General features: G+C 39.7%; 1 protein-coding gene across 1 annotated transcript in view; it reads left to right on the top strand.

Moving 5' to 3' along the window:
• The window catches only part of f8 (coagulation factor VIII, procoagulant component), a 34,695-nt gene extending 19,558 nt beyond the window's left edge, over positions 1-15,137 (top strand). Inside the window, exons 15-25 of the mRNA XM_067458079.1 lie at positions 498-740; positions 2,090-2,318; positions 2,971-3,153; positions 4,534-4,650; positions 4,729-4,800; positions 5,056-5,141; positions 5,628-5,783; positions 7,040-7,184; positions 9,021-9,169; positions 10,950-11,132; positions 14,241-15,137. Of these exons, the coding sequence (XP_067314180.1) occupies positions 498-740; positions 2,090-2,318; positions 2,971-3,153; positions 4,534-4,650; positions 4,729-4,800; positions 5,056-5,141; positions 5,628-5,783; positions 7,040-7,184; positions 9,021-9,169; positions 10,950-11,132; positions 14,241-14,396 (1,719 nt within the window). The 3' untranslated portion in view covers positions 14,397-15,137. The remainder of the gene's footprint in view (positions 1-497; positions 741-2,089; positions 2,319-2,970; positions 3,154-4,533; positions 4,651-4,728; positions 4,801-5,055; positions 5,142-5,627; positions 5,784-7,039; positions 7,185-9,020; positions 9,170-10,949; positions 11,133-14,240) is intronic.
• The last annotated feature ends 9,764 nt before the right edge of the window (positions 15,138-24,901 follow it).

The following is a 24,901-nucleotide window of genomic DNA, read 5'->3' as shown; positions in this document are numbered from 1 at the left end:
TTTTTCTTGTTTCCAGTTCAAACATCTAAAAATTAAACAAAGTATTTACTAGACAAGCAAAAGTAATTGTCTTGTTTTGGGAAAAAATAACTAGAAATTAAGAGAGTTAAAATAAGCAAAATAATCTGCCAATGGGGTGAGAAAAATAATCTTACTTCAAACAGAAAACAAGATTAATTTGCTTACCCCATTGGCAGTTTATTTATCTTATTTTAAGTAAAAAGTCTCTTAATTTTGAGTTATTTTTTTCCCAAGACAAGACAATAGTTTTTACTTGTCTAGTAAATGTTTCTTAAGGTAAGAATTTTTAGATATTTTGACTAGAAACAAGACAAAAATACTAAGTAAGAAAAGCATTTTTTGCAGTGTATCACTGGTGAAATCCTGTCATTTCAGTAGAAATCCACACGATCAGGAACTTCACAAGAAGCACTTATTAATCAGCACAGTTTTGGTTAATCGCCCACGCTAATTTCTTGCATTTTTCTTCCCATAAGGTGGTTTTCAAGAACCTGGCGTCCAGACCGTACTCCTTCCACTTGCATGGGGTGTACGATAAGATGCAGGGGAGTTTCGGCCCTGGAGCGGGCCCAGAGGGATCCAAGGCGGGGGAAGTACCAGGTGATCCAGTTCCTCCGGGTGAGGAGAGGGTGTACAACTGGAGGATCTCCAAACGACAAGGTCCCTCAGCGTCAGAGTTTGACTGCAAAGCTGGGGCCTACTACTCCAACCTCAACATGGTAATTCAACGGCCAAAACAGGGATCGACATTAGGTCGGTTTTGTGGAATTTGAGGAATCATTCGTCAGAAGCAAAACAGTTGTACATATTTATGTAGTCTATACCCCCTCCTGTTGTGTTGGGTCAGTTTGACCCACATTCTCAATCTGATTGAAACTATGAAATTGAAACACTTTGAATATTTCCCATTTAGACATGCAAATTTAAATAAAGGGCATGCAAAGCTTTTAAAATGTGCCTACACTGCAAAAAAAATGCTTTTCTTACTTAGTATTTTTGTCTTGTTTCTAGCTCAAACATCAAAAAATTCTTACATTACGAAACATTTATTAGACAAGTATCTAGTACTAGTTTGCTTTGGGGGAAAAATACATAAAATTAAGAGAGTTTTTGCTTAAAATAAACAAAATAATCTGCCAATGGGGCAAGTAAAATAATCTTGTTATCTGGTTGAATTAAGATTATTTTTCTTACCCCACTGGCAGATTATTTGACTTATTTTAAGCAAAAACTCTCTTAATTTTGAGTATTTTTTTCCCAAAGCAAAACAATTACTTTTGCTTGTCCAATAAATACTTCTTGTTAAGAATTTTTAGATGTTTGGACTAGAAATAAGACAAAAATACTAAGTAAGAAAAGCATTTTTTGCTGTGTTATAATTCTGCACACCTGAATATGGGTGTTTATAAGTTTTTTTTTATTTCCAGCCTTCATTTACAATTATATATCACTTAAAAAATATATTTAATACAAAATGAATAGTAGTTATTAATATTAATGTGGTTTTCAATTGGTAAAACATGCCTGGAAGATAATATGATCAGAAAATCAATGAGCCTAATAATTCACACGGTGTAGTAGCTTGTCAAACACTAAAATATGAAATTCATGAGAAGTTATGAAAGACTTGAAGTTTCCTCAAAATTAAAGACTCATCTTCTGAATCATCCATGGGAAATTCATTGTTTCGTTATCGAGTTTCACAGTCCACAAAGGTTTTTGGTTATTTTATTTTTGGATCTCAATTACTAGACTGTTGCAGCACTGAAAAGAAGTGTGAGAAACACACATTTGACATGAATCTTTTGATGTTGATTTGTGTGAAATTACACTGAACCCAATTTGACCTGCAACAATTGAATATAATAGAAAAACTGTTCAAAAATCTGATGACTATTCCTCAAACAGAAGAGCGTAACACTTGCACCCCCGAGGTCATTGGTTTGACAGCAGGGAATGGATGAAATGATCAAATATATTGCTTGAATGCAATGCGAGTCATTTTGGATAAAGGCGTCTGCCAAATGCAGACATGAAATAACTTGTGTATTCGTCCTGCGTCCACCAGGAGAAGGACATAAACTCTGGTCTAATCGGTCCGATGCTGATCTGTCGTCCTGGCACCCTCCAGTCCCGTATCATGCTTCAGCCTGACGTGACAGATTTCTTCCTTCTCTTCACCACCTTCGATGAAAGAAAGAGCTGGTACCTCGACGACAACATCAGGAAGTTTTGCACCCCGCCATGCCTGGCCAAAGTAGACGATCCATGGTTTGAGATGAGCAACAAGTTCGCAGGTACAAAGTGCCATAATTTGTGATTAACAATGGGAATTTCTGTAATTACCAGATGAGCAGTCTGATCTGTTCACGTCCTCTGTCTCAAAAATAATTTGCATCTATGGAGTACCCAAATGCAATGATTGACACATGCACATTAAAGGGATAGTTCACTTTAAAATGAAAATTCTGTCATCCTTTACTCACCCTCAGGTTGTTTCAAACCTGTATGAATTTCTTTCTTCAACTGAACACAAGGGAAGATATTTTGAAGAATGTCAGTATCCAAACAGTTAACTGGAGCCATTGACTTACATAGTTTTTTTTTTTTCCTACTATGTAAGTCAATGGCTCCAGTTAACTGTTTGGTTACTGACATTCTTTAAAATATCTTCCCTTGTGTTCAGCTGAAGAAAGAAATTCATACAGGTTTGAAAAACCTTAGGGTGAGTAAAGGATGACAGAATTTTCATTTTAAAGTGAACTATCCCTTTAACATTTATGCATTTTAGCCGATTTTATCCTTACATTTCTTTAAAGATGTGTTATTAGTTCATGCCTTCCTTAGAATTGTTAGTGCCATGAATTATGGTTTGAGCTGAAGAAATGTATTAAGAGAGATATTTTGGAACTGTTATAATAGCCACAATGTAATATTGTGTACTTGTAGCTATTAACGGCTACGTGTCAGAAACGCTTCCTGGCCTGATAGTTGAACAGTACCAGGCGACTCGCTGGCATCTTCTCAACGTTGGGAGTCAAGGCGAGTTTCACGCTGTACACTTCCACGGACTGCCGTTCGGAGTCGGAAAAGATCAGGATCACCGCATGGGCATTTTCAATCTCTATCCCGGTAAGCCATACTATGTTCATCTTTCCAAGCAAAATTTGCACTGCAAAAAGCATCAATGATATTTAACTTTTAATGCTCATAAAGTCTATAAGTTTGGCATATAGTGGGGAAAAATGCTCACTAATGTTCCAATAAACCACGTTGAAACTAGGCTATGTCTTATTGTTTATTTTTAATTATTTTGATCCATCTGTATCAAATTAGTTAGATGTGTTTACCGTGTGAGTTCTGAACACTGTACTTTGCTTATTTAAATCTTTTCGTTTCGAATGGTTTCTACACATACCCTATTAGCTCACACATATTTCTCATGTCTGTGTGGCAAGTAGCCTATCTTGCTGAGTTTTAGTTTATTCAGTTTATTTATGAGACGCACTCCAGTTCACTTCTGCGGATTATTGAGCTGAGTCACACCGGCTTCTCCGCTCTTTAGTCATTACAGGCTCGTTCTCGCCAGAACGGCCACGTATTAAACAATGGTCAGGTTTAAATCGGGCTCGGGCTCATAATTAGAGTTAATGTGTCGGGCAGGGCCGGTCTCTCGGGTGCATGGGCTCGGGTAGGGTCGATTTTTTTTTTTTTTTATAGCCGATCTAAGCTCTAGTTCTGGCTTAAAATGTAGTTATTATGTGCCGGCCCGTTGGCATGGATTGTACTCGTGATGGAGCGATGGATCACGACCAATGGCATAGGCAGAATTTTATTTTTGGTCCACATACAAAACATGAGCAGCGGTTACAACAAACGTTAGACACTTTATTTCCACTTTTCAAATGCGTTCTTTATTTTTATTGAAAATAAACACCATTCCGATCTGATATATGATGAGAAAAGGAAGTATATCGACTTCGGCAAAAGACAGATTCGAACCGCAGCTCCAATGGTGTCAAAACTTAGTGCCGCGCACCTTACCCCTACACTATCATGACTGATGCATAAAACAGATGGCAAAGTCTTATGGTTACTTGCGGCCTGAAGGATGGGTTCTCTTCCGTTAATGCGATTGTTTTTAACTCTTGATTATCTGTGCATTAATTAAGCATGAATTAATGCATATTAGTGCATGTACACCTGTATTTATTTGTTTAAAATACAGTAAAATCAGTAATATTGTGAAATATTATTACAATTTGAAATAAATGTGTTCTATGTGAATATATATAGTAAAGTGTAATTTATTCCTGTGATCAAAGCTGAATTTATCATCATTACTTCAGTCTTCAGTGTCACATGATCCTTCAGAAATCATTCTCATATGATGATATGATGCTCAAGAAACATTTTTGATTATGATCAATGTTGAAAACAGCTTCATATGTTTGTGGAAGCTGTGATGCACCTTTTTTCTCTTTCGATGTCAATAATTCTGTCATTTGGCAGGTGTTTTTGGGACGGTGGAGATGAGGCCAGCCATCGTAGGCACCTGGTTAATAGAGTGCACTATAGGAGAGCATCAGCTGGCCGGCATGAGAGCCAAGATGCTGGTCTACAACCCACGTAAGAGCTTTTCTCCATCTTTCTTGGCATCCTGTTTAATAGTTAAACAGCTAGAAGCTGATTGGTTTTGTTCAACAGGATGCATTCAGCCATTAGGAATGCAGTCAGGGTGGATTAACAGCAACCAAATAACAGCCTCTGATCAATACGGTAAGAGCAACAAAATGCAACATAAAAACCACAAAATAATAGTACGACAAAGGTATTCAAATGCCTTATGTTTGCAATGGATTTGGTCAAACTCCTACATAATTTGTCCAGCAACATTTGTGCTCCATATGTGAATGATTAATCAAATCATGTGTTTTATTGAGAGGTTATAAAACTGGAGCAAATCCCAAAGAAATTTTGGAATAGGCTCTTTTGACTTGCTAATTATTTATCGAAATGCCATTTCTCCTGAAGGTAATTGGAAGCCTGATTTAGCCAGACTCGAGTTATCTGGATCTATTAATGCCTGGATGGGCAGAGGCACAGATTCCTGGCTCCAGGTAAAATAAACCTCATGTTTTCAGAGATAACAAGCTGTGCTTTGGCTCGTTTTTAAGGAAAACAAGTTATGATTTATTTGTGACTCATATCTCACAAACACACCACAGACAATAGTGACTCTTTGCACCTCAGTCAGACTTGACACTTTCTTGTTTCATTCTTAGAAAGACAAAGTGGGAGATATGTTTGGGATACTATAAATAGGTTTGCACAGTAGATTGTATTTAACCTTTGCTTCAATAGTGTGTGGAAGAGCAAGAAAAAGAGAGTAAGCTTGAAGGATACACAACAATTGACTATTTTTAGTGGGATTCCTATATGATCATGAAAAACTTGGAAATATGTCCTGGAAATTAAATAAATCTTAATCTTGGCATTGGAAATAGCTGACAGTTCTGTAGTGAAATATTCAATTGCTAGACCTTGTTCTAGAAATCAAACACAAACAGGATTCATATCTAACCCTCCATATCTGTCTGTTTTAGGTGGATTTGTTAAAGCCCATGCTCCTCCATGGCATTCAGACTCAGGGTGCAAAGATCGGTTTTAGCGAGTATTTCTCCATTTTATACAGCATCAGTTACAGCACTGACCAGAACAACTGGACCACGTACAAAGGAAACAGCAGCAAGTCATCTTACGTCAGTACCAACATCTGAATTTACACAAAAAAGACTGATTTAAAGGGGCCTTATTGCACACTTTGTTTTGAATGAATGAATGAGGCATTTATATAGCACTTTTATATGTACTACTGTACACCCAAAGCACTTTACACTCATGAAAGGGGTCTCTCCTCAACCACCACCAGTTTTGTAGCATTTTATTTTCCCCCTGCACTCCTCTTATGTTAGTCAATATTTCTGTCACCAAAAACTGAATGTATCTTTAGGGTGAATCTCAATGGAGCCCCTTAAGGGGATGATACATGGGGCAACTTTTTGAGCAAAGTTGATGAGCAATGTTGCCCTCAACGGGCAGCCAGATGAGACACGGGACCCATGACTGATCTAACACATCCAGGTAGAAATGTGTTAGAAAAGTGCCCAAGCAACATTGCCTGGAGACACTGCTCAAAAAGTTGACTTCTACCTTGCAGTCAAAGTGGCATTATATTTTAGCACTATTAAGATCTCAAAAATAAAATGTCTGGGCCCATTATGAAGAGCAAAAAAATGTTGGGATGGAAATGAATAATAAAACTGACAAATTTAATTCACATATTGATATAGTATATCAGACTCTTATTGCATGCTAAACAATGAGCTAAAAACACTCGCCGTTCACACGGATCAATGAAAACATCTAATAACCCTTAATAACGCTGTATTATGCTTGGCAGTCGGACACTAAACTCTAGGCTAAACACATGTGCATTGACGTCAGTTTTCACAGATTCGTGTTTTCGTAGTTTACACACATGATAAGAGGGCATTTTTTCAAAAACTTGTGCTTTACAAGGCATTTTCAAGCAACCAGATGCCATTGTCGTTTAAATTAACAGCAAAAAAGGTATTTAAATAAAGCAATGAAAAGTCTTCTGTTTTTAGTTGAAAATAGTGTTGTGCAAACGGACCCTTATTTGATTCTCTAGAAAGTTCCTAGTTTCTTTCTACCCCCTTTTTGGTGATAATCATTATAGTTTCAAGAGATATTTTTAGAAAATAATTTTTGCTGGCCACTGAAAACACAAAACCTCCCTAAATCTCCCACCCCTTAAACATCACAATCTTTAAAAAAGTGCATGATAAAACTCACCTATCATTTTTTCCAGTGAAACTGCTTTGCTTTGATTTCAAAGAAGCGGCGCCCTGATTATAAATTTAACTATTTTTACTGTATATCTGTCATACTTCCAGTATTATTCACATCTGTTTTCTTGCTTATTTGATATCAGCCTTTCAATGGAAACATGGACGGCTCCAGAATAAAAGAGAACTTATTTTCTCCACCCATCGTGGGTCGCTACATCCGGATTCACCCACTGACCTTCCAGAAGCAGCCCACCTTGAGGATAGAACTGCTGGGATGTGACCTCAATAGTGAGTGAACACACACACACACACACACACACACACACACACACACACACACACACACACACACACGCGTTGGTCTATGTGGTTTACAGGGACTCTCCATAGGCGTAATGGTTTTTATACTGTACAAACCGTATTTTCTATCCCCTTACACTGCCCCTGCCCCTAAACCTACCCATCACAGGAAACATTTTGCATTTTTAATTTCTCAAAAAAAACATCATTTAGTATGTTTTTAAGGCAATTTGAATTAGGAGGACATTTGATATGTCCTCATAAACCACATTTATAGTGTAATACCAGTGTAATACCCATGTAGTTATACAAATTTGTGTGCTCATAAACCACATAAACAGGCTCACACACACACACACACAGAGAATGATGAGATCACAGCATTGTCTAATGATGAAGAAATGGAGGAAAAGATGAAGTGGATATAAAAGCAATGTATTATCTAGAACAGAAGTGAATTGTGAGATGGTCATTACTCAACGACTTTGCAAAGCACATTTCTCTGTATGTCCTTTTCATCCAAATGTAGCGATTTAAAAGCTCTTGATTTTTTTGTTAGTTCATGAGTGTCTGTCATCAGAAAGATTTTCTGCCTACTTTCATTCAAGCTTCAAGGCTTTCTAACTACAGCTGTTTTTTTGTTTTTTTGTGCTTTGAAACAATTTTTCTCCCTTCAAGCATCAAAGCTTTATTATAAGAAAAATATTGAGTAAATACAGTTTCTCTAACTCGAGAGAGCTGAATAATAGTTGTGTTCTGCACATACTGTTCAATGGGGTTTAAGGAGAAATGTCTTAAATGATTGCATAAGTGGCTGTTCACAAAAACGACAAAAACTGAAAAACTCCGGCTGCTCCACTTTCTCCTCTTTTCAAAAGCACGTCTGCCGTTGCTAAGCAATCATGAAGAAGAAGTTTCAGAAAAGGATAAATGGATTTTCAGCCCTTAAAGGGGGGGTTACATGTGATTTGACTTTGTTAACTTTAGTTAGTGTGTAATGTTGCTGCTTTATGATACATAAACAGTATCTACAAAGTTACAGCGCTGAAAGTTCAATGCAAACGGAGATATTGTCTTTTAAAGTTACAGCAGTTTATTGCCTACAAAAGCGGCCGGTTTGGACTACAACGAGCTTCTTCCTGGGTTGGTGACATCATAAACCCTCGCTAGTCTCCGCAGATGTGACTTCTGCCCGTAACGGGAAGGGGCGTGGCATTTCCGGCAACCTGTGCTTGGCACTTCAGCCAATAAAAATACAGGAAACTACATTTGGCCATCTAACCAATCTAAGACCATTGCGTTTTTCGGAGAGATGGGCTTCATAGAAGCAGGAAGCAAACAAGCCGTTCAAAGGACAGTGGAGACAGGGGTGTGGAATAAAGGGAGAATAGAAGAAAAATACGGCATTTAAAAAAAAAGTATTAAGACAAGTTATACTGCGACCTATAAACACAACCAAGCCTAGAAACAAAACCCAGAACCACACCTTTAATTGCATTAGCTAAATATATTTATGGAGATGAGCATAAAAAACCCGCCCTGTTGTCCGTCCATCTTGGCTGAGTTTTCAGTGTTGTTAAGCCGATAAAGTATGTTTATGTAATTCATAAAATGTATTCAAAATAAAAAATTACTTAAGACCAAATCCATAAAATTATCCCTTGATGGAACTCCAGAAAGTTCTACGAAGTGCCTGAGAGAATCCTTCAAGGTTCTAAAGGAACCCTCTAAGAGCATAATATGAGCAAATCATTAAAGCATCTCAATGATACTAAAATAACGCTGCTTCAAACCAATAAGAGTCTGTCTGTGTGTGTTCCTCAGGCTGTTCTATGCCGTTGGGAATGGAGCGCGGGATTATTCCCAGCAGTAGCATCAGCGCCTCCTCCTTCTTAAAAACGTGGTTACTGTCCTGGAGTCCCGACCTCGCTCGACTACACCTGGAGGGACGAGCAAATGCTTGGAGACCCAAGGTATCTATCCATTCATCCATCCATCCATCCATGCAATCATCCATCTAATCAAATCAATCATCTAATCATCCATCCATCCATCCATCCATCCAATCAATCATCCAATCATCCATCCATCCATCCATCCATCCATCCATCTAATCAATCATCTAATCATCCATCCATCCAATCATCCATCCATCCATCCATCTAATCAATCATCTAATCATCCATCCATCCAATCATCCATCCATCCATCCATCCATCCATCCAATCATCCATCCATCTAATCAATCATCTAATCATCCATCCATCCAATCATCCATCCATCCATCCATCCATCCAATCATCCATCCAATCATCCATCCATCCAATCATCCATCCATCCATCCATCCCCTGTACAGCATTATAACTGCTTAATTATAGTACGATGCATCGTTGAAGAAATCAACCAGCGAGACACAACTGTTTATCTAAACTAATTCTCAGTTATTTTGCTTTATTTCCGGATTCAGTCATAGGCTCGTTCCTGCGTTCTAGAGCCCATGCTCTCCAAAAACACCTCTTTAAATCTCTTGACAAACTTTAAAGACGTAAATGACATTTGTATGTATTCTAAATAAAAGATATAGATCGTATTGAATGAGCCCATGGAGGAGTGCAGTGGGCGGAGCTAAACACACACACACACACACACACACACACACACACACACACACACAAACACGCACACACACACACACACACACACACACACACACACACACACACACACACACACACACACACACACACACACACACACACACACACACACACACACACACACACACACACATCATGGCATTATCCCTGGATAACTTTTGATTCTCCATACGTTTGTGTTTGTTGACGTTATATGCACTTACGTGACGATTGGCAGCAAAACACACACACATGATATAATAATAATAAAAATAACTTTAATTTATATAGCGCCTTTCACAAAACCCAATGATGCAGTTTCACTCACCGCCTGCGGTTCCCACTCATGACCAGGAACACACACACACACTTGCTCCGGAAAAACAAACTGAGTCCACCGTTCCCTTAACGCTGGGTTATTTGGGAAGCCGAACAAGGTGATCTTTCCCTCATATCCAGAAACACACTTCTTTACTGACATTATTATTTTCGTGGTCTAAAATCAAAATGACAGCACTGCCGATGGCTCCAGTAACCTAAACGAAACTCGTTGATGGACATGCTCTGGTTGGTGTGTGTGTGTGTGTGTGTTTATTCTCGCTCTTTCGGGAGAAGTTCCCATACAAGCAGTTCCAACCTTTATGACATTATAAAGAGCCATACAAAAAAAAAATGTTTCGAAACTTGTTTGAATCCTAAAGGAGTGTATTTGGCACAGAAATACTCTGTCATAAGTCCTACAGTTTTTTTTTTTTTTTTTTTTATTTGGCCATGTTTAGCACAAGTATCAACTCTTTAACAGTGTCAAAAAAGTCTTTAAAATAAGTCAGAATGCATGAAATAGCATTAGATCCCCCCTTGAACCCTAAAACCACAACACAATAAAATACCTAAATCAAAATACAGGTAAAACACCTGTGAAAAATCAATATGGAAATATCCTTCATATTAACACAGTACATTTGGCCTTATCTTTACAGTCTTTTCATATAGTGCAAGCCATTTGTATGTACATTTATGCACAATAATCACTTAATAGACAATAAATAAACAGTTAAACAGATCATCTTATATTTTGTCTCTTCCCGTGTTCCCTCTCTTCTTCTCTTTCTACAGACGAATAACCCTCATGAGTGGTTACAGGTGGACTTTCTGTCTGTGAAGAGAGTGACGGGGTTGATCACACAGGGGGCTCGATCGGGTCTGAAACAGATGAGGGTCACTGAATTTACCATCTCCATTAGCAACGACGGCCGCAGCTGGACCAGTGTGAAGGAGCAGGGCACAGACCGTGAAAAGGTATGTCTATATATATGTGTGTATTAGCTCAGTTTTATATGCATTATTATAAGAATGTGTTCCTTAAATTAAGAATTAATTCCCTCATTTTAGTTAATCATGGCCACACTGTGCTAATTTGTTCCATAATTTTGATTTAACTAAAACAAAGTAACAAAGTGTTGAGGAAACTTGTGTTACTCCCTAAAAAGTAACCAATAACGTTACTAAGGTTGCAAATCAGGCTCAAAATTGGGGTTAACATCTTAAAGTGTGTGGCCACCCTGGGCTGGGCTTGCTTGTTGGCTTTTTTAATAACAGAAACGTAATGTTTCACACCATGGGCCCTATCACACACCCGGTGCAATGTGACACCAAGGTGATGCAAGTGTGTTTTGTTAGTTTCAGCCCTGACGCAGTTTTCATGTTCACGTCCAGAGCCATGTTGTTTAAATATCAAATGTACCGGCTCATCTGTTCCTCCCCATCAGTGTGTGTGTGTGTGTGTGTGTGTGTGTGTGTGTGTGTGTGTGTGTGTGTGTGTGTGTGTGTGTGTGTGTGTGTGTGTTCCCCCATGGGCGTCTGGTCTAAACCAGGTGTGTTCAGGAGCATTGTTGGAGAGTTGCTATTGTGAGGAGCAGAAAACCACTGACCATTGACCAACACACACCTGCTCTAAAGTCAATAGTGCCGTATTGTATGTCTTATTTAAAGGGTGTGTTAGTAATATGAGCCTATAGGTGGTGCACAATGTGAGTACACTGATTATTACACACACAGGGATGCACAGCAGCACACACACACACATTTTATTACAAATAAATGATTCCTCTCTGGAGAAGCGTTCAGTCTCTCCTCATGTAAATAGTGAGTCCTCCATGGTGCGAGCCCAACTGGCTTTTACAGGGAATGGGAGATGAGACTCTGATTGGTTTATTGCACGTTATGTCCAAAACACACCCATGACTCATTAAGAGACGAGGGACAACCCTTTTTTTGACCATACACCGGGTGGCCATTATTTCAGTTGGTAAACTAGCAAAAGTGGATTCAGACACACCCTAAGTGCACCTGCGCTGTGCTGCTTCTGCTACTGATTGCTTTTAGAGGGAAAAGATATCCATAATGGCTGGTCTAGGATCTGTTTTCTTCGTAATAATAGCATTTTATTAGTAAAAAAAAGTTGCCAAAAGATCCAGCGCGTATCTTTATTTGCACTCGTCAAATTTCAATTTATTTTTGCTTCAGTGATTAATGTAGCCAATCACAGTTTGTTGAGCTCTTGAACGCAATGGCCAATCACAGGTGTTTAAGTGAGCATCCACTTACACTGGAGTTTTTTGCACATGCGCTAATCCAATTAATATCCTGATAATATTATTAGACAATAGGCCCATAATATATTCAGAATTTGAATAAAACTTAATGATAAATATTTATGTATCAAAATATTTTGATATGATTTGGTACGATTTCTGGCAGCATGTTAATATTTAGCATGTTAATGATTTCCTGTAGCTCAACCAGTAGAGCATGGTGCTCGCAACGCCAAGGTCGTGGGTTCGATTCCCAGGGAAAGCAAGAATTGACAATAATGTAAAATGTGTACCTTGAATGCAATGTAAGTCGCTTTGGATAAAAGCGTCTGCCAAAATGCATAAATGTAAATGTAAATGTAATATCCATGTTGTAAGGAACACAATATTGAGTCAAACCTTTTGTTTAAACTGATAACCGTTTGTTTTACTCACGTTTTCCCCTATTACTTGCCCATTGCTTGAACACTACAGACCCATGCTTAGACTAAAGTAACACAATTTGAAGCTTTTGTTACCATACCTCAAATACTTCTACCCATACCTTAAACAAAAGCGCTGCTTAGGACTCTAGTTGCAATTCTGCAACACACTTACGCCTTTATGCAGCACACTTGGTCATACTACACTCTATTTCATACATAAGACACTTCGTTCAAAAATGAAATCTCAGGGTGCCATTTGGAAAACACATGTATCCAAAATACAATACACATCGTGCAATTGCAAGCAACCACTCAAATACAAACCTGAAGGAACTTACTTGCAAAACTGAACACCAATCAGCCAACCACAAATAGGCCTCAGTTAAGACATTTTGAGAACTTTGCAAGCATAGAGAGCGAGAGCGAGAGAGAGAGAGAGAGAGAGAGAGAGAGAGATATGGTCGGTCTATACTCAGAACAATATTTCAGATGATATTAGAGCATTGGTGGTTCCTGTGGTAACTCATGGCCTGACAGTGAGTGAAGCTGGGTAGAGAGTCCTCCACATCTAAGCCGGTTCACAGTTCATCCATTATAAGGACATTCAGACTGGAAAACAGCAACTCTCCATTCCAGACTGTATCTATCTGCATACTGTACTGTATCACATTACTGTATTGCAAGTTGGCTAGTGCTTCTTTAGTAACAAAAAATGGTAGTTTTGTGTAACATACAGTACAGTACATAGCACTGTACCATTGAGATTGTACTGTAGTGTGAAGTATAGTACTGTGATGTACAGTACTCTGTCATTTGTAACATTTCAGTACTTTCATTTTTGGTTGTTGTGAAAACCTTTGTTGGGGAAAAAAAGTGTTGCATTGCTTCACAGAATGCTAACCGATGAACTGAATAAAATAAAACTACAGTGTTTTATATAAAGTAGACTATGTGTTCTCCCTGAACTAAAAGTGTGTTCATATGATGCCATTTTGTCATCAGAGTTACATTTTGACAAAGGAATGTTAGGTTTTGATAGTAGAGATTCAGTTTGACACAGATGTGAACGGTATATTTCCCAGTGTTGTGTCATATTTACTTGTGTGTAGAGTTTTGGCACAATGAGAGAAGTTTTGCAAAATGTGTTCAAGCAACGGGTAAAAACTGTAACTCCAGTCACGCAGCAGCTCTCAGTGCATATCCTCTATAAAGCCCAGTGTTGCTGAACAGTGTGAGAGAATTAGCTTAATAACTGGGATGGTTGTCAGGTTTAGTTTTGTATTAAGGATTATAGTAATGTTTTATATTCTCTTAAGAATAATATAATATATTCCTTCAGTATGGTTCCTCATGTTGATGGTGTTTTGTTTCTTTTCGCCCTGATGTAGGTCTTTGAGAGGAAGCGTGAGTCTGATGAAGAGACACTGTACATGCTTGATCCCCCTGAGTTCACACGCTTCATTCGGATTTACCCAACGGGCTGGCTCAATGATATCGCCTTGCGGGTCGAGTTCTTGGGCTGTGATACTCAACAAACACTTTGAGAAAAAGTCTGATTAATACAGTGTGGTTGAACATGACACGTTTTTTTTTTTTTTTTGACTAAACTGTATAACGTCTAAAACACACAGCTCTGTTCCAAACCCTAGGAAGCTGTCTTATTCCTGCATAAGTTTGCATCGTAACTGAAGCATTTTATTTTTCATGGGTGGGAACTACATGTGCCACACCATAGACTCCTCTAAAGCTCAAGTTTCGATTCTTATCAGTTTTCAGTAACAAATAAAATATCAACATTGCCCTTGACACCACCACCCATACCGCCGGTTTGCTTTAGTTAGAATGATCTAGTGGTTTTAAAGTGGTGTCAGCTGCCTATGACACCTACAAAGGCTTTCTAGTTAGGCAGCTCACATAAACACTACAGAAGTTGATCTCTAGAACAGGTTTTTCTTCATGTGATATGATCATTTTAAACCTGTTGTAAGTTATAAGTGTTGTTCTGATCATTACGCTGCTCGTTTTACGGTCTGCTTTCGAGGCATTATTCTGCTAAAGAAATAAACTATATCTATTTTTGTAGTAAGTATACCCATGCATATCAAAAGCTCATGAAAGAGATTATTTTTATGGTTATTAGATGTTTGTATATTCTGGTCTGGAATAACTACTGAATCTGCCATATGCTGTACTTTTTGTATTTTGCACTGTAAAACAGGAGTTGAGATTGTAATTTTATTAAAAAATTGAATTATGGAAATAAAAAGACTATGAAAACTTTACAATTCCCCCAGCATGCATTGTGTTTCTTAGACAAATGTTATTCTTTCTCAGTCTGTTTGCCTCCCTTGTGGTGTTTGGCCAGTAAAACTCATAAATCGGTTTTCAACAGCTGGCATAATGCATTCTTATTATTATTACTACTGACTATAATATCTGCTTCCTCAAACACACACACACACACTCACGCAGTCTCTATAAAATGTGTGAAATGAATGGCAATGAAACCCAGTCAGTGAGCGTTTACTGCTCGATTCTGCATTCATGAGATGGACAGACTTGCAGGCGAAGGGTGGGATGAAGAGGCCCACAGGAATACGATAACATTTCCATGTTCTGGCCCAGATAAAAATGGAGCGTACTATCAGTTCCTGTTTGACAGGAAGTGCTCTGGGGATGTGTTTAGCTTGGAGGGAAAATGAAGGCCTGACTCTGAAAGAAGTTGGTGACCTATTGTGTCACCTGTTATCTCATCAAAGACAAACACTTCTGCTGAGGAACTAACACACGATCGCAAGCAACACGGCCGACTTTCATTACAAAACATCCCTGCATTATCATATAATCATTAATCATGTGCATGCAAACGTGTGATGCAACATCAATTGAACTGTTCATATACAAAATAGGAATGTTTTATTGTTTATATATTATTTTTAAGCACAAGATGTCTTTTGTTTTGTTATTGCATGGTGTTTTATTCACTGTAATAACTAAAGAAGAAGAACTTCAAACAGTTGTAGAATTATTCTAGATAATTTGGGTTTATCTCTTTTATAATAATATACAAAATAAGAATGTATTATTATTATTATCCTATATTGAACAGAGCACAATGTCTTGTTTTGTTATTGCATGGTAATTTATCCACTATAATAACTTATTCTAAATAAATCTAGAGTTATTATACATAAATGGGCACGTTTCTCTTTTACAATAATACTAATTTATTACTATTATATGAATTATAAATAATAATTGTGAATCTTAATAAAAGTTATGCTTATGTGTTTAAATTGTATCCTCCAACTTTTACATGTTTTTGACAAATTAATAAAGAAAAGCAATTCAAACTATCAGGTACATTGTAAAGCGATACGTTTATCTATATTTTGAGACTTTTAAAGCGGCAGACTTCAGTCTGTCTACATCAACAGATTGTAAGTTCTGCCTCTTTGTCGCCATCTCTGTTTGAAGCCTGCAATTGCACTTATTTGCCGAATCATCATCTTTACGTGGGTTGTGCATCAGTGGCTGCTCAGTGCGGATTAATCTAATGTTTTGAGGAGTGTGTGTGTGTATTCATTCACTGCACCGGTGTGGATACTGTACTTCAGAATCACAGATTCTACATTTTGGAGTGTGGTAAAAAAAAAAAAAAGTTTCACTGAATAATGTCATCTGAACAAGTGAGTCATGTCACTTTTGTTCAGACCAACTGAGAAAAAAGAATGAATAAATCTTGCTTCCAACGGTGATTAAATCTAACAATTGCTCACCAAAAAATGCACATTATTATTGTTATACTTTTTTCTCAAATTGTTGATGTAAACAGCATCAGCACTTCGTGACTACATGTATTTAGTGTGTATTAGCGTTACCTGCAGATTTCCGTTGCTGTACAAGTCTGATCTTGTGCTTTTGACTACAGGTGAATCTCCAGTTGTCACTGATGATTGTCATTTGGTCCTTTCCGGATTACAATCCGCCATCAAAATGATGAGTGTAATTATTCCAGCTGCTGTGAGAAAAGGCTATAAATGATCCACCACCTGCAGCATCCTCACATGCGATACTACTACAGAAAACTGTTAGGAGGCAACAGTTTAAGACTCAAGACCAGTAGTGAAGAACGAGGACCAAGAGTCAGGAGTACAATTAATTAAAGAAACATTTACTGAAGAATAGTTGGCATATTTATCTGCAGAAGCCAGTTTCAAGTCTCAGAAGGAGTTTGCAGGCCGTGCTCCTTCTCTCACTGATTTGTACATACAGGTTCTCAACATTTATACTGTATTCTGTCACATCTTCAGGGTGTGACATTGGCGCTTCCTGTTGTCAGGTAAATGGACTGCATTTATATAGCACTTTCAACACCCTATGGCCATCCAAAAGGCTTTATATTTTTGCCTCACATTCACCCATTCATACACCGACAGCAATGTCAGCCATGTTAAGGCACCATCCAGCTCGTCAGGAGCAGCTGGAGTTAGGTGTCTCAGTGACACCTTGACTCGAGGGACCAGGGATTTAACCACCAACCTTCCGGTTTGTAGACAACCTACATAAACCACTGAGCCACTGCCGCCCCAAGAAGTCCACCGTTTGTCCTGTCCTGTCATTTTTCTGCAGCTCGTGATTGCTGTAATTAGCCTGATCACAAGCTGATTTCCTGCACCTGTCACTTGTTCCGTCTACCCTTTATATACCCAGCTGTGTCTATCTCGTTGTCAGTGGAACACTTCTTGTCACGTTGATGGTTGATGTTTGCACTACATTCTGTGTTGTGTCTTACCTGTTTTTGACTCTGTATTCAGGACCCTTAGACGAGGAGTTGCAGCAAGTGTTGATTTCCTTGCTGGCTTGGTCTCTTCTACTGCTGGGTCATCCTGCCTCCTGTGTTTTCGGTGGCCTTTCCAGCCAGTGTGTCGGCTGTTGTGTGCATAGACACAGCGGGAGCCACCATACAGTTTCCCCAAACGGTTTCCAGTCTTTTTTGGTTTTTTTTGTTTATTTGTTGGTGTCTCAGGTTGGCCTGAATAAACTTGTTTTCTTTCCACTACAACTTAAGTCCTCCTTTAATCAGCATCATAACAGAATCCACTGACCAAAGATGGACTCAGTGGAGAAACTAGGGTTAAGACAAGCTATTACTCAACAGGGCATTTTGTTTGGACGGCAGCAAGAGATGATGTCAGCTTCTCATCATAGCATTATGGAAATGTCATGCCAGCTAGCAGAGATTACCCAGTGGCTTGAACAGCTACAGCCACACCCTGCTGTGGTTCCCACACCAAGTCAACCTGACACTGAGAGAGCGAACGCCCGCACGTCTGAGCCTCACTTGAACCCACCAGCTCCATATTTCGGTGAGCCCAACTCATGTCATTCATTCCTATCACAGTGCTCATTAACTTTTTCACTACAGCCCTCCTGCTTTGCGACAAAGAAGCCAAGGGTAGCCTTCGTCATCATGCACCTGACTAGGCTTGCGAGAGAATGGGGAACAGCTATGTGGGACAATGAGCATTATTGCTGCAGTACATATGAGAACTTCTCAGCGGAGCTGTGCAAGGAACCTATCAAAATACTCTACCCAGTGCCGTACACCCCGGGCATCCTGTGGGTGGAATACTAAGGCTCAGTGAAACCATTTTCTTCGTGGCTTAGCTGAGCACATTAAAGAAGAGATTTACTCACTGGAGTTACCCCCTTCCCTTGACAGTCTTGTGGCCCTCGCTATTCAGGTGGACAACCGAATTTCCATTCGTTGCCAGCATCAAGGAGCGGGGCTCCCTCACAGATCTGTCAGCAATGCACAGAGCACGGGAATAGCTACATCACAGAAGTTCGGTCTATCTGAGGACGAACCCATGCAGATTGGGAGAACTCATCTGACTGTCGCGGAGCGGCATCATTGCCTCAACAACAACTGCGGAGAGGCAGGGCACATGGTGGCGATTTGTCCCTGAAAAGGGCGAGGATGCGCCTGGCGATTTGTCCCTGAAAAGGGCGAGGCGCATCCTTTGGAGGATGACACATGGTGAGCATTACTAACACCCTACAGGTGGTCGGTCCACACTCCCGGCTTTACTGTAGTTTGGTGGGGCGGCTCATCGAGTTTCAGCTTAAATTGATTCTGGGGCAGAGGGGGATTTTATGAATAGTGGACTGGCTGTGCACTTGGGCATTTCTTGCTCTCTTTTGGCTGAGCCGATTTCAGCCAGAACACTTTGCGGCACACCCATCACAAGAATCACTCACTCTACAAGACTGGTTAGACACACCATCTATGGGAATCATTCTGAGGAGATTAGTTTCCTATTGATTCATTCTCCTTCTGCTCCAGTGGTATTGGGACACACTTGGTTAATTTAGGATTACCCTCACATTGACTGGGCTCAAAGTTCCATATTGGCGTGGACCCCATTCTGTTCGTCTCAGTGTTTAGTGTCTGCTTCTTCCCCATTAACGTCTGTTTCTGTGTCACAGGAGGAACCGGTGAGCCTGGCGGATGTGCCAGAGGCTTACCATGATTTGAGAGCAGTGTTTAGTAAGTCCCAAGATTTATATTTTCTCTGCACCGTCCGAACGACTGTCCAATTGAATTATTACCTGGCTCTTCTCCACCCAAGGGGCGCCTTTATTCGCTCTCCGGTCATGAGAGGGAGGCCATGGAGAAATACATCAGCGATTCTCTATTAGCCGCTATGATATTTCCTTCTTCCTCTCAGGCCGGGGCAGGGTTCTTCTTCGTGGGAAGGAAGGTTGGTTCTTGGCGTCCCTGCATAGATTATCGAGGGCTGAATGACATCACAGTAAAGAATAGCCACCCTTTGCCCTTGATGTCCTCAGCGTTTTGAACTCTTGCAGGAAGCAACCATCTTTACGAAGTTGGACCTGTGCAATGCTTACCACCTGGTTTGGATTAGACAGGGGGATGAGTGGAAGACTGCTTTTAATACCCCGACAGGTCACTTTGAATATTTGGTCATGCCTTTTGGACTCTAAAACTCCCCAGAGGTTTTCCAGGCACTTGTCAACAATGTGCTTAGAGACATGGTCGACCAGTTTGTATTTGTTTATCTCAACGACATCCTGATCTCCTCCCAGAACGAGCGCGACCATGTCCAGCACATCAGGCGAGTGTTACAGTGGCTACTTGAGAATCGCTTATTTGCTAAGGTGGAGAAGTGCGAGTTTCATGCACGGTCGGTTCCGTTCCAGGGTTTTGTTCTGTTGAATTCTTTTGACAGCTGGGGGAGACTGCGAGCCTATCCTCTGGTTATCACCCACAGACGAAAGGTCAGGCTGAGCGAGCCAACCAAGACTTGGACTCCTGCGTTGTGTGACATTGGCAGAACTGTCGACTTGGAGTTCCAGGTTAACCATGGCCGAGTATGCACATAACTCACTTCCGGTCTCGTCTATGTATGGGGTTATCACCCTTCCAGTGCTTTTTAGGCTACCAGCATTTTTCATTTTTCTGCAGCTCGTGATTGGAGTAATTAGCCTGATCATGAGCTGATCTCCCGCACCACCTGTCACTTGTTCCCTCTACCCTTTATATACCCAGCTCTGTCTCTTGTTGTCAGTGAATCACTTCTTGTCACGTTGATGTTTGATGTCTGCACTAAGTTCTGTCTTGTGTCTTACCTGTTTTTGACTCTGTATTCAGGACCCTTAGACGAGGAGATGCAGCAAGTGTTGATTCTTTCCACTGCAACTTAAGTCCTCCTTTCATCAGCATCACAACAGTTTTCAAGGTCTAGATACATCATTAATGAATGTTGAATGATTCTGATTGGCTAAAATAGATAGTAAATAGTTAAAATAGAAAATAGATAGTTAAAAGGGGGGTGAAACACTCAGTTTCAGTCAGTGTCATGTCAATCTTGAGTACCTATAGAGTAGCATTGCATCCTGCATATCTCCGAAAAGTCTTTATTTTTTTTATAATTATATAAGAAAGATGCGCTGTTCCGAGTCTTTCCGAAAAAAGCCGAGCGGGTGGGGGCGTGTCGTGTGAGCGGAGCTAAATAATGACGTGTGCAGCAGCGCGCTGCTATTGTGTTGAGTCGAGTGCGTCATCCCTAACAGCGGGAAAAAAACTTTATTCAAAATAAAAATATGGCTTTTAATCAGATACAGCCATACATCTATGATCCGGAATCAGACCCAGAGGCTGCAGTTGAACAGGAGCAGCAGCAAAAACGACTAGAGCAGGACGTCTCTATGTGGTAGGTTATACACTAACTATATAATATGCTTAGCGGCTTGTGTTATTTACATATTTATACTTGAATTATATCGTCGTATTTTTGTCTTTGAAGGTGTACATGTGGGAAGTGCAGTTGTGCACGTGTGTTTGTGTGTTTACGCGTGGTTTGTGTAGACAGTAAGCGGACCGGTTTTGCACAGCAGGATTAGTAAGTGTTTACATAGAAAGACACGGAATAGTAGCACATTTGAATGAAGAAGCGTGCTTATTTAGTTCAACATATTTCCCCCCTCTTTGTGTATTGTTGTTTGGAGTGCTTTTACAATACACAAACATAAAGTTACACATATAGTGGCCAGCTAAACAAATGTACACGCACTACACATCGCATGCTCCATTGATCAATTAGCTATACGTGATCATGTTTGGGCTACTTGATGAGCATTGGCAAAGACACAGACATTTGAAGCAGTCTCACTCACCGCCTGCGGTACTAACGTTGGGACTGCTCCATCCTTCAGCATTAGGCGATCGGGAAAATCCTGTGTCGAGCTGGGCCTTGTTTATGAAACAGTCGGCACCGAAATGCAGCGAACAGATATAAACATTCGCGCAACTCAGTTGCTGATCCGGAAAAGCAAATTACATCCACTGTTGCCTTAACAACAAGGTTTTGGGGAATCTGTGCAGGACTGTCTTGGTCTGGCAACCAAAAACGCACTTTTTGATGTCATTGTTAATTGTGCACATTACCTGTGCAGCAGCCTACGAGCCAGCGCTTTGATGGGCATAGCCTGTTGCTTTCGCTCTCTCCCTCGCTCTCTCTCACGCGCTTCCGGTAGAATTGTCCGTAAGGCCCATACAAGGAAATTCCGCCCCCGTTAACGTCAAAGGGGACGCATGATCTCAAAAAACTTGCCGAAACTTATGACTAACCGGAAGTAGTATTTTTGACAAAGAAATACTCCCATCAAACGTCCACCTTAACTTTTGAAACTTTGTCTATGTTTAGTATGGGATTCCAAGTCTTTAACAGTGTAAAAAGATCAGTATGCATGAAACAGCATTTCACCCCCCCTTTAATGTAAATGTCCACACAATCAGTCAATCTGATGTCCATAGATTGCTCTTTCACCCTGGAATTAGGCATGTAGTGACCTTCCAGATCTGGAGGATCTCCAAGGATGGCCGTAATCCACCTCCAATACTGTTCTGTACTACAGAACATTTGTAATGACGCAAAGACGAATGGAGCCAAGCTTGAATTTCCTGACGACATCCACAGTTTTAAACACTGGCTGGTTATGTACTCGTTCAAATTTATTTTCAACCAAACAAAGTTACCGACTGCAACTTTAAGCAGGTCTTATTGTTTAAAAAATGTTCCCCAAAGTTCACTAAAATCTATGAGGGCCTACCTTAGACCATTTCTATGGAGATCTGAGCATGTCTGTTTTGCTCCTCAGCACAGAAGCAAAACCACATGAGTTCATCACAGTGTGACTCAGCATGTCATTCTTCATGTCTCACCATGACTCAACTATTTGACTCTGAGCAAAACTGCCCTCAGAAATGGATTAAATAATGCCATTACTACTTTCCCCCCGACCCACTCAAACATAAGGAACACAAAAGTGATGTTTTCTTTTATTTTTGATGCTGTTTTAGTGGTCAACAGTGACTAAGTCACTCTGAGTAACACACTTGAAAAGGCAGACGGTGATTTGATGTCTTACACACATCTCTTCACATATTTCCATCTCGTTCTCTTTCCAGCTCTGTTACCTGTTTTACAAGTATTAAGTTGAAGGTGATGATTGTTTCCTTCCAGTCTGGAGTACATAGAGTCCTCTGTATAAAGGACACATACAATAGACATCATCTTCATGACCATATATGTCCACATTATCAGGTTGAAATTGCTTATTATTATTTACGAGAAATTCTTCAGCCTCGAAAAGCATCTGGAAATAATATCCTGAACTTTCCTGTGAATAAACTTGTGTGTATAAACAACTCCCAGAGAAGTGTGCATTTAGACTTGTGTTTCATTGAAATTACTTAGAAGAAATGCAGAAGAAGATCATTTCACAATTCCTGATAATCAGAGGATCTAGAACTTTTCTATTTGCATTGAGTTCAAAAAAAGGTTTTATTTTTATTTCAGATTAGCGATAAACAAGTCAGTAAGTCTGTAAGTAAGTCATGTAAGACAGAAATGGACATTTACTCGGAAACTTGAAAAACCTTTCAAGAGAAGAAATTGCAGAATTTTGTGTGGCAAGAGGTCACAATCACCTTTTTTTGTGATGGAAACAAGTTTTCATAAAAGTGAGAATGACACAGAGGGACTGAATATCATTCTGAGCCAAATGTCTCCATTATGCAGTTTAAACTTCACATGGAAATCCACTCAGTGGCATAAATACATCATAATACTGACTCCCTGTGCTAGGAATGACTTCATTACGTCATTTCATTCAGTCAGCACAACACTCATAAACTCTGAATGTGGGACCAGACTCTACTGCATGTTGAGTCATTCTGGTAAATATGGATAGTTTTTATTTGTGTAAAAACCCCATGATTTACTCCCCCTCAAGTCACCCTAGGTGTTTACGACATTATCAGAGTTATATTATAATAAATATCCAGACGCGTCCCAGCTTTATAAGGGAACGGGGGCCATGAGTTCGAAGCACAAAAAAGTGCATCCATCCATCGTAAACGTACCCCACACGTCTCCGAGGGGTTAACAAAGGCCTTTTGAAGCAAAGCCAAGTGTTTGTGTGAGAAAAATATCCATCTTAAAAACTTTATATCCATATTTAAAACTTTATAAAGTAAAATATAAAGCTTCCAGGCTTACAAAAAGAGATCACTTACAAAAAAGGCACATTACTAGGATGTAGCATAAGTGGCTTGAACTGCGAGAGCGGTCTGGCGGAAGCTGGATAAAGTTCTAAATATGGATATAAAGTTTTAAATTTGTATATTTTTCTCACACAGACACATGGCTTTGCTTAAGGCCTTTATTAAAGGTGCACTATGCAACTTTCCGTCCACTGGAGGTCGCCTATTCTAAACAAAGATGTAGTTTGATGACGCCAAGTGTGAGCGCAGTATCTTGGGACATGTGGTCTTCACCTCACAGCCGGTGGGAAATAGGACTCGGGCTGAAATCATGTTCATGAATGCGGTTATTAACGTTACTGTAGTGAAGCAGAGCAGGAGCGAGTGTTGTGGAGCTGAGCACGGCCGCTGGAGCGATTGTTAAACAAACACACGGCTCACGAGCACCGGGACTTTTATTATGACGGGACGGGACACAGTCGCTGGGCGCCTGCACTTTCGCTTTTTCCGGTCATGATTATAAGGTAAAGCAGCAAAATTTAAGTGTTTTTAAAATGATGTTATGGTGTTACTCTGTGCGTTTGCTTGCCGCTGACAGGCCTTCCTCAAACGCTATGCTGACACGTCCCGGCTCATTGGTTAAAATAGCAATTTTCTCACAATTTACAAATAGTTGGAAACACTTGGGATATTCTAAGTACTCAACTGAACAAAATATATAACACTGGCCTAGTGGTTTTTGGATATTTTACTTCAAAAATACTACATAGTGCACCTTTAACCCCTGGAGCCGTAGAGTACGTTTACGATGGATAGATGCAGCTTCAAATTCAATGGACCTGTCACTGCCATTATAAAGCTTAGATTAGTCAGGATATTTATTAACAAAACTCTGATTGTGTTCATCAGAAAGAAGAAAGTCATAGGATGGCAGTTTATTGAATAATGCTTTAGACACACCACAGGACAAATTTG

The sequence above is a fragment of the Pseudorasbora parva genome, chromosome 11, assembly GCF_024679245.1.
Source record: "Pseudorasbora parva isolate DD20220531a chromosome 11, ASM2467924v1, whole genome shotgun sequence".
Taxonomy (NCBI): domain Eukaryota; kingdom Metazoa; phylum Chordata; class Actinopteri; order Cypriniformes; family Gobionidae; genus Pseudorasbora; species Pseudorasbora parva.
This window is presented reverse-complemented; position numbering and strand designations above follow the sequence as displayed.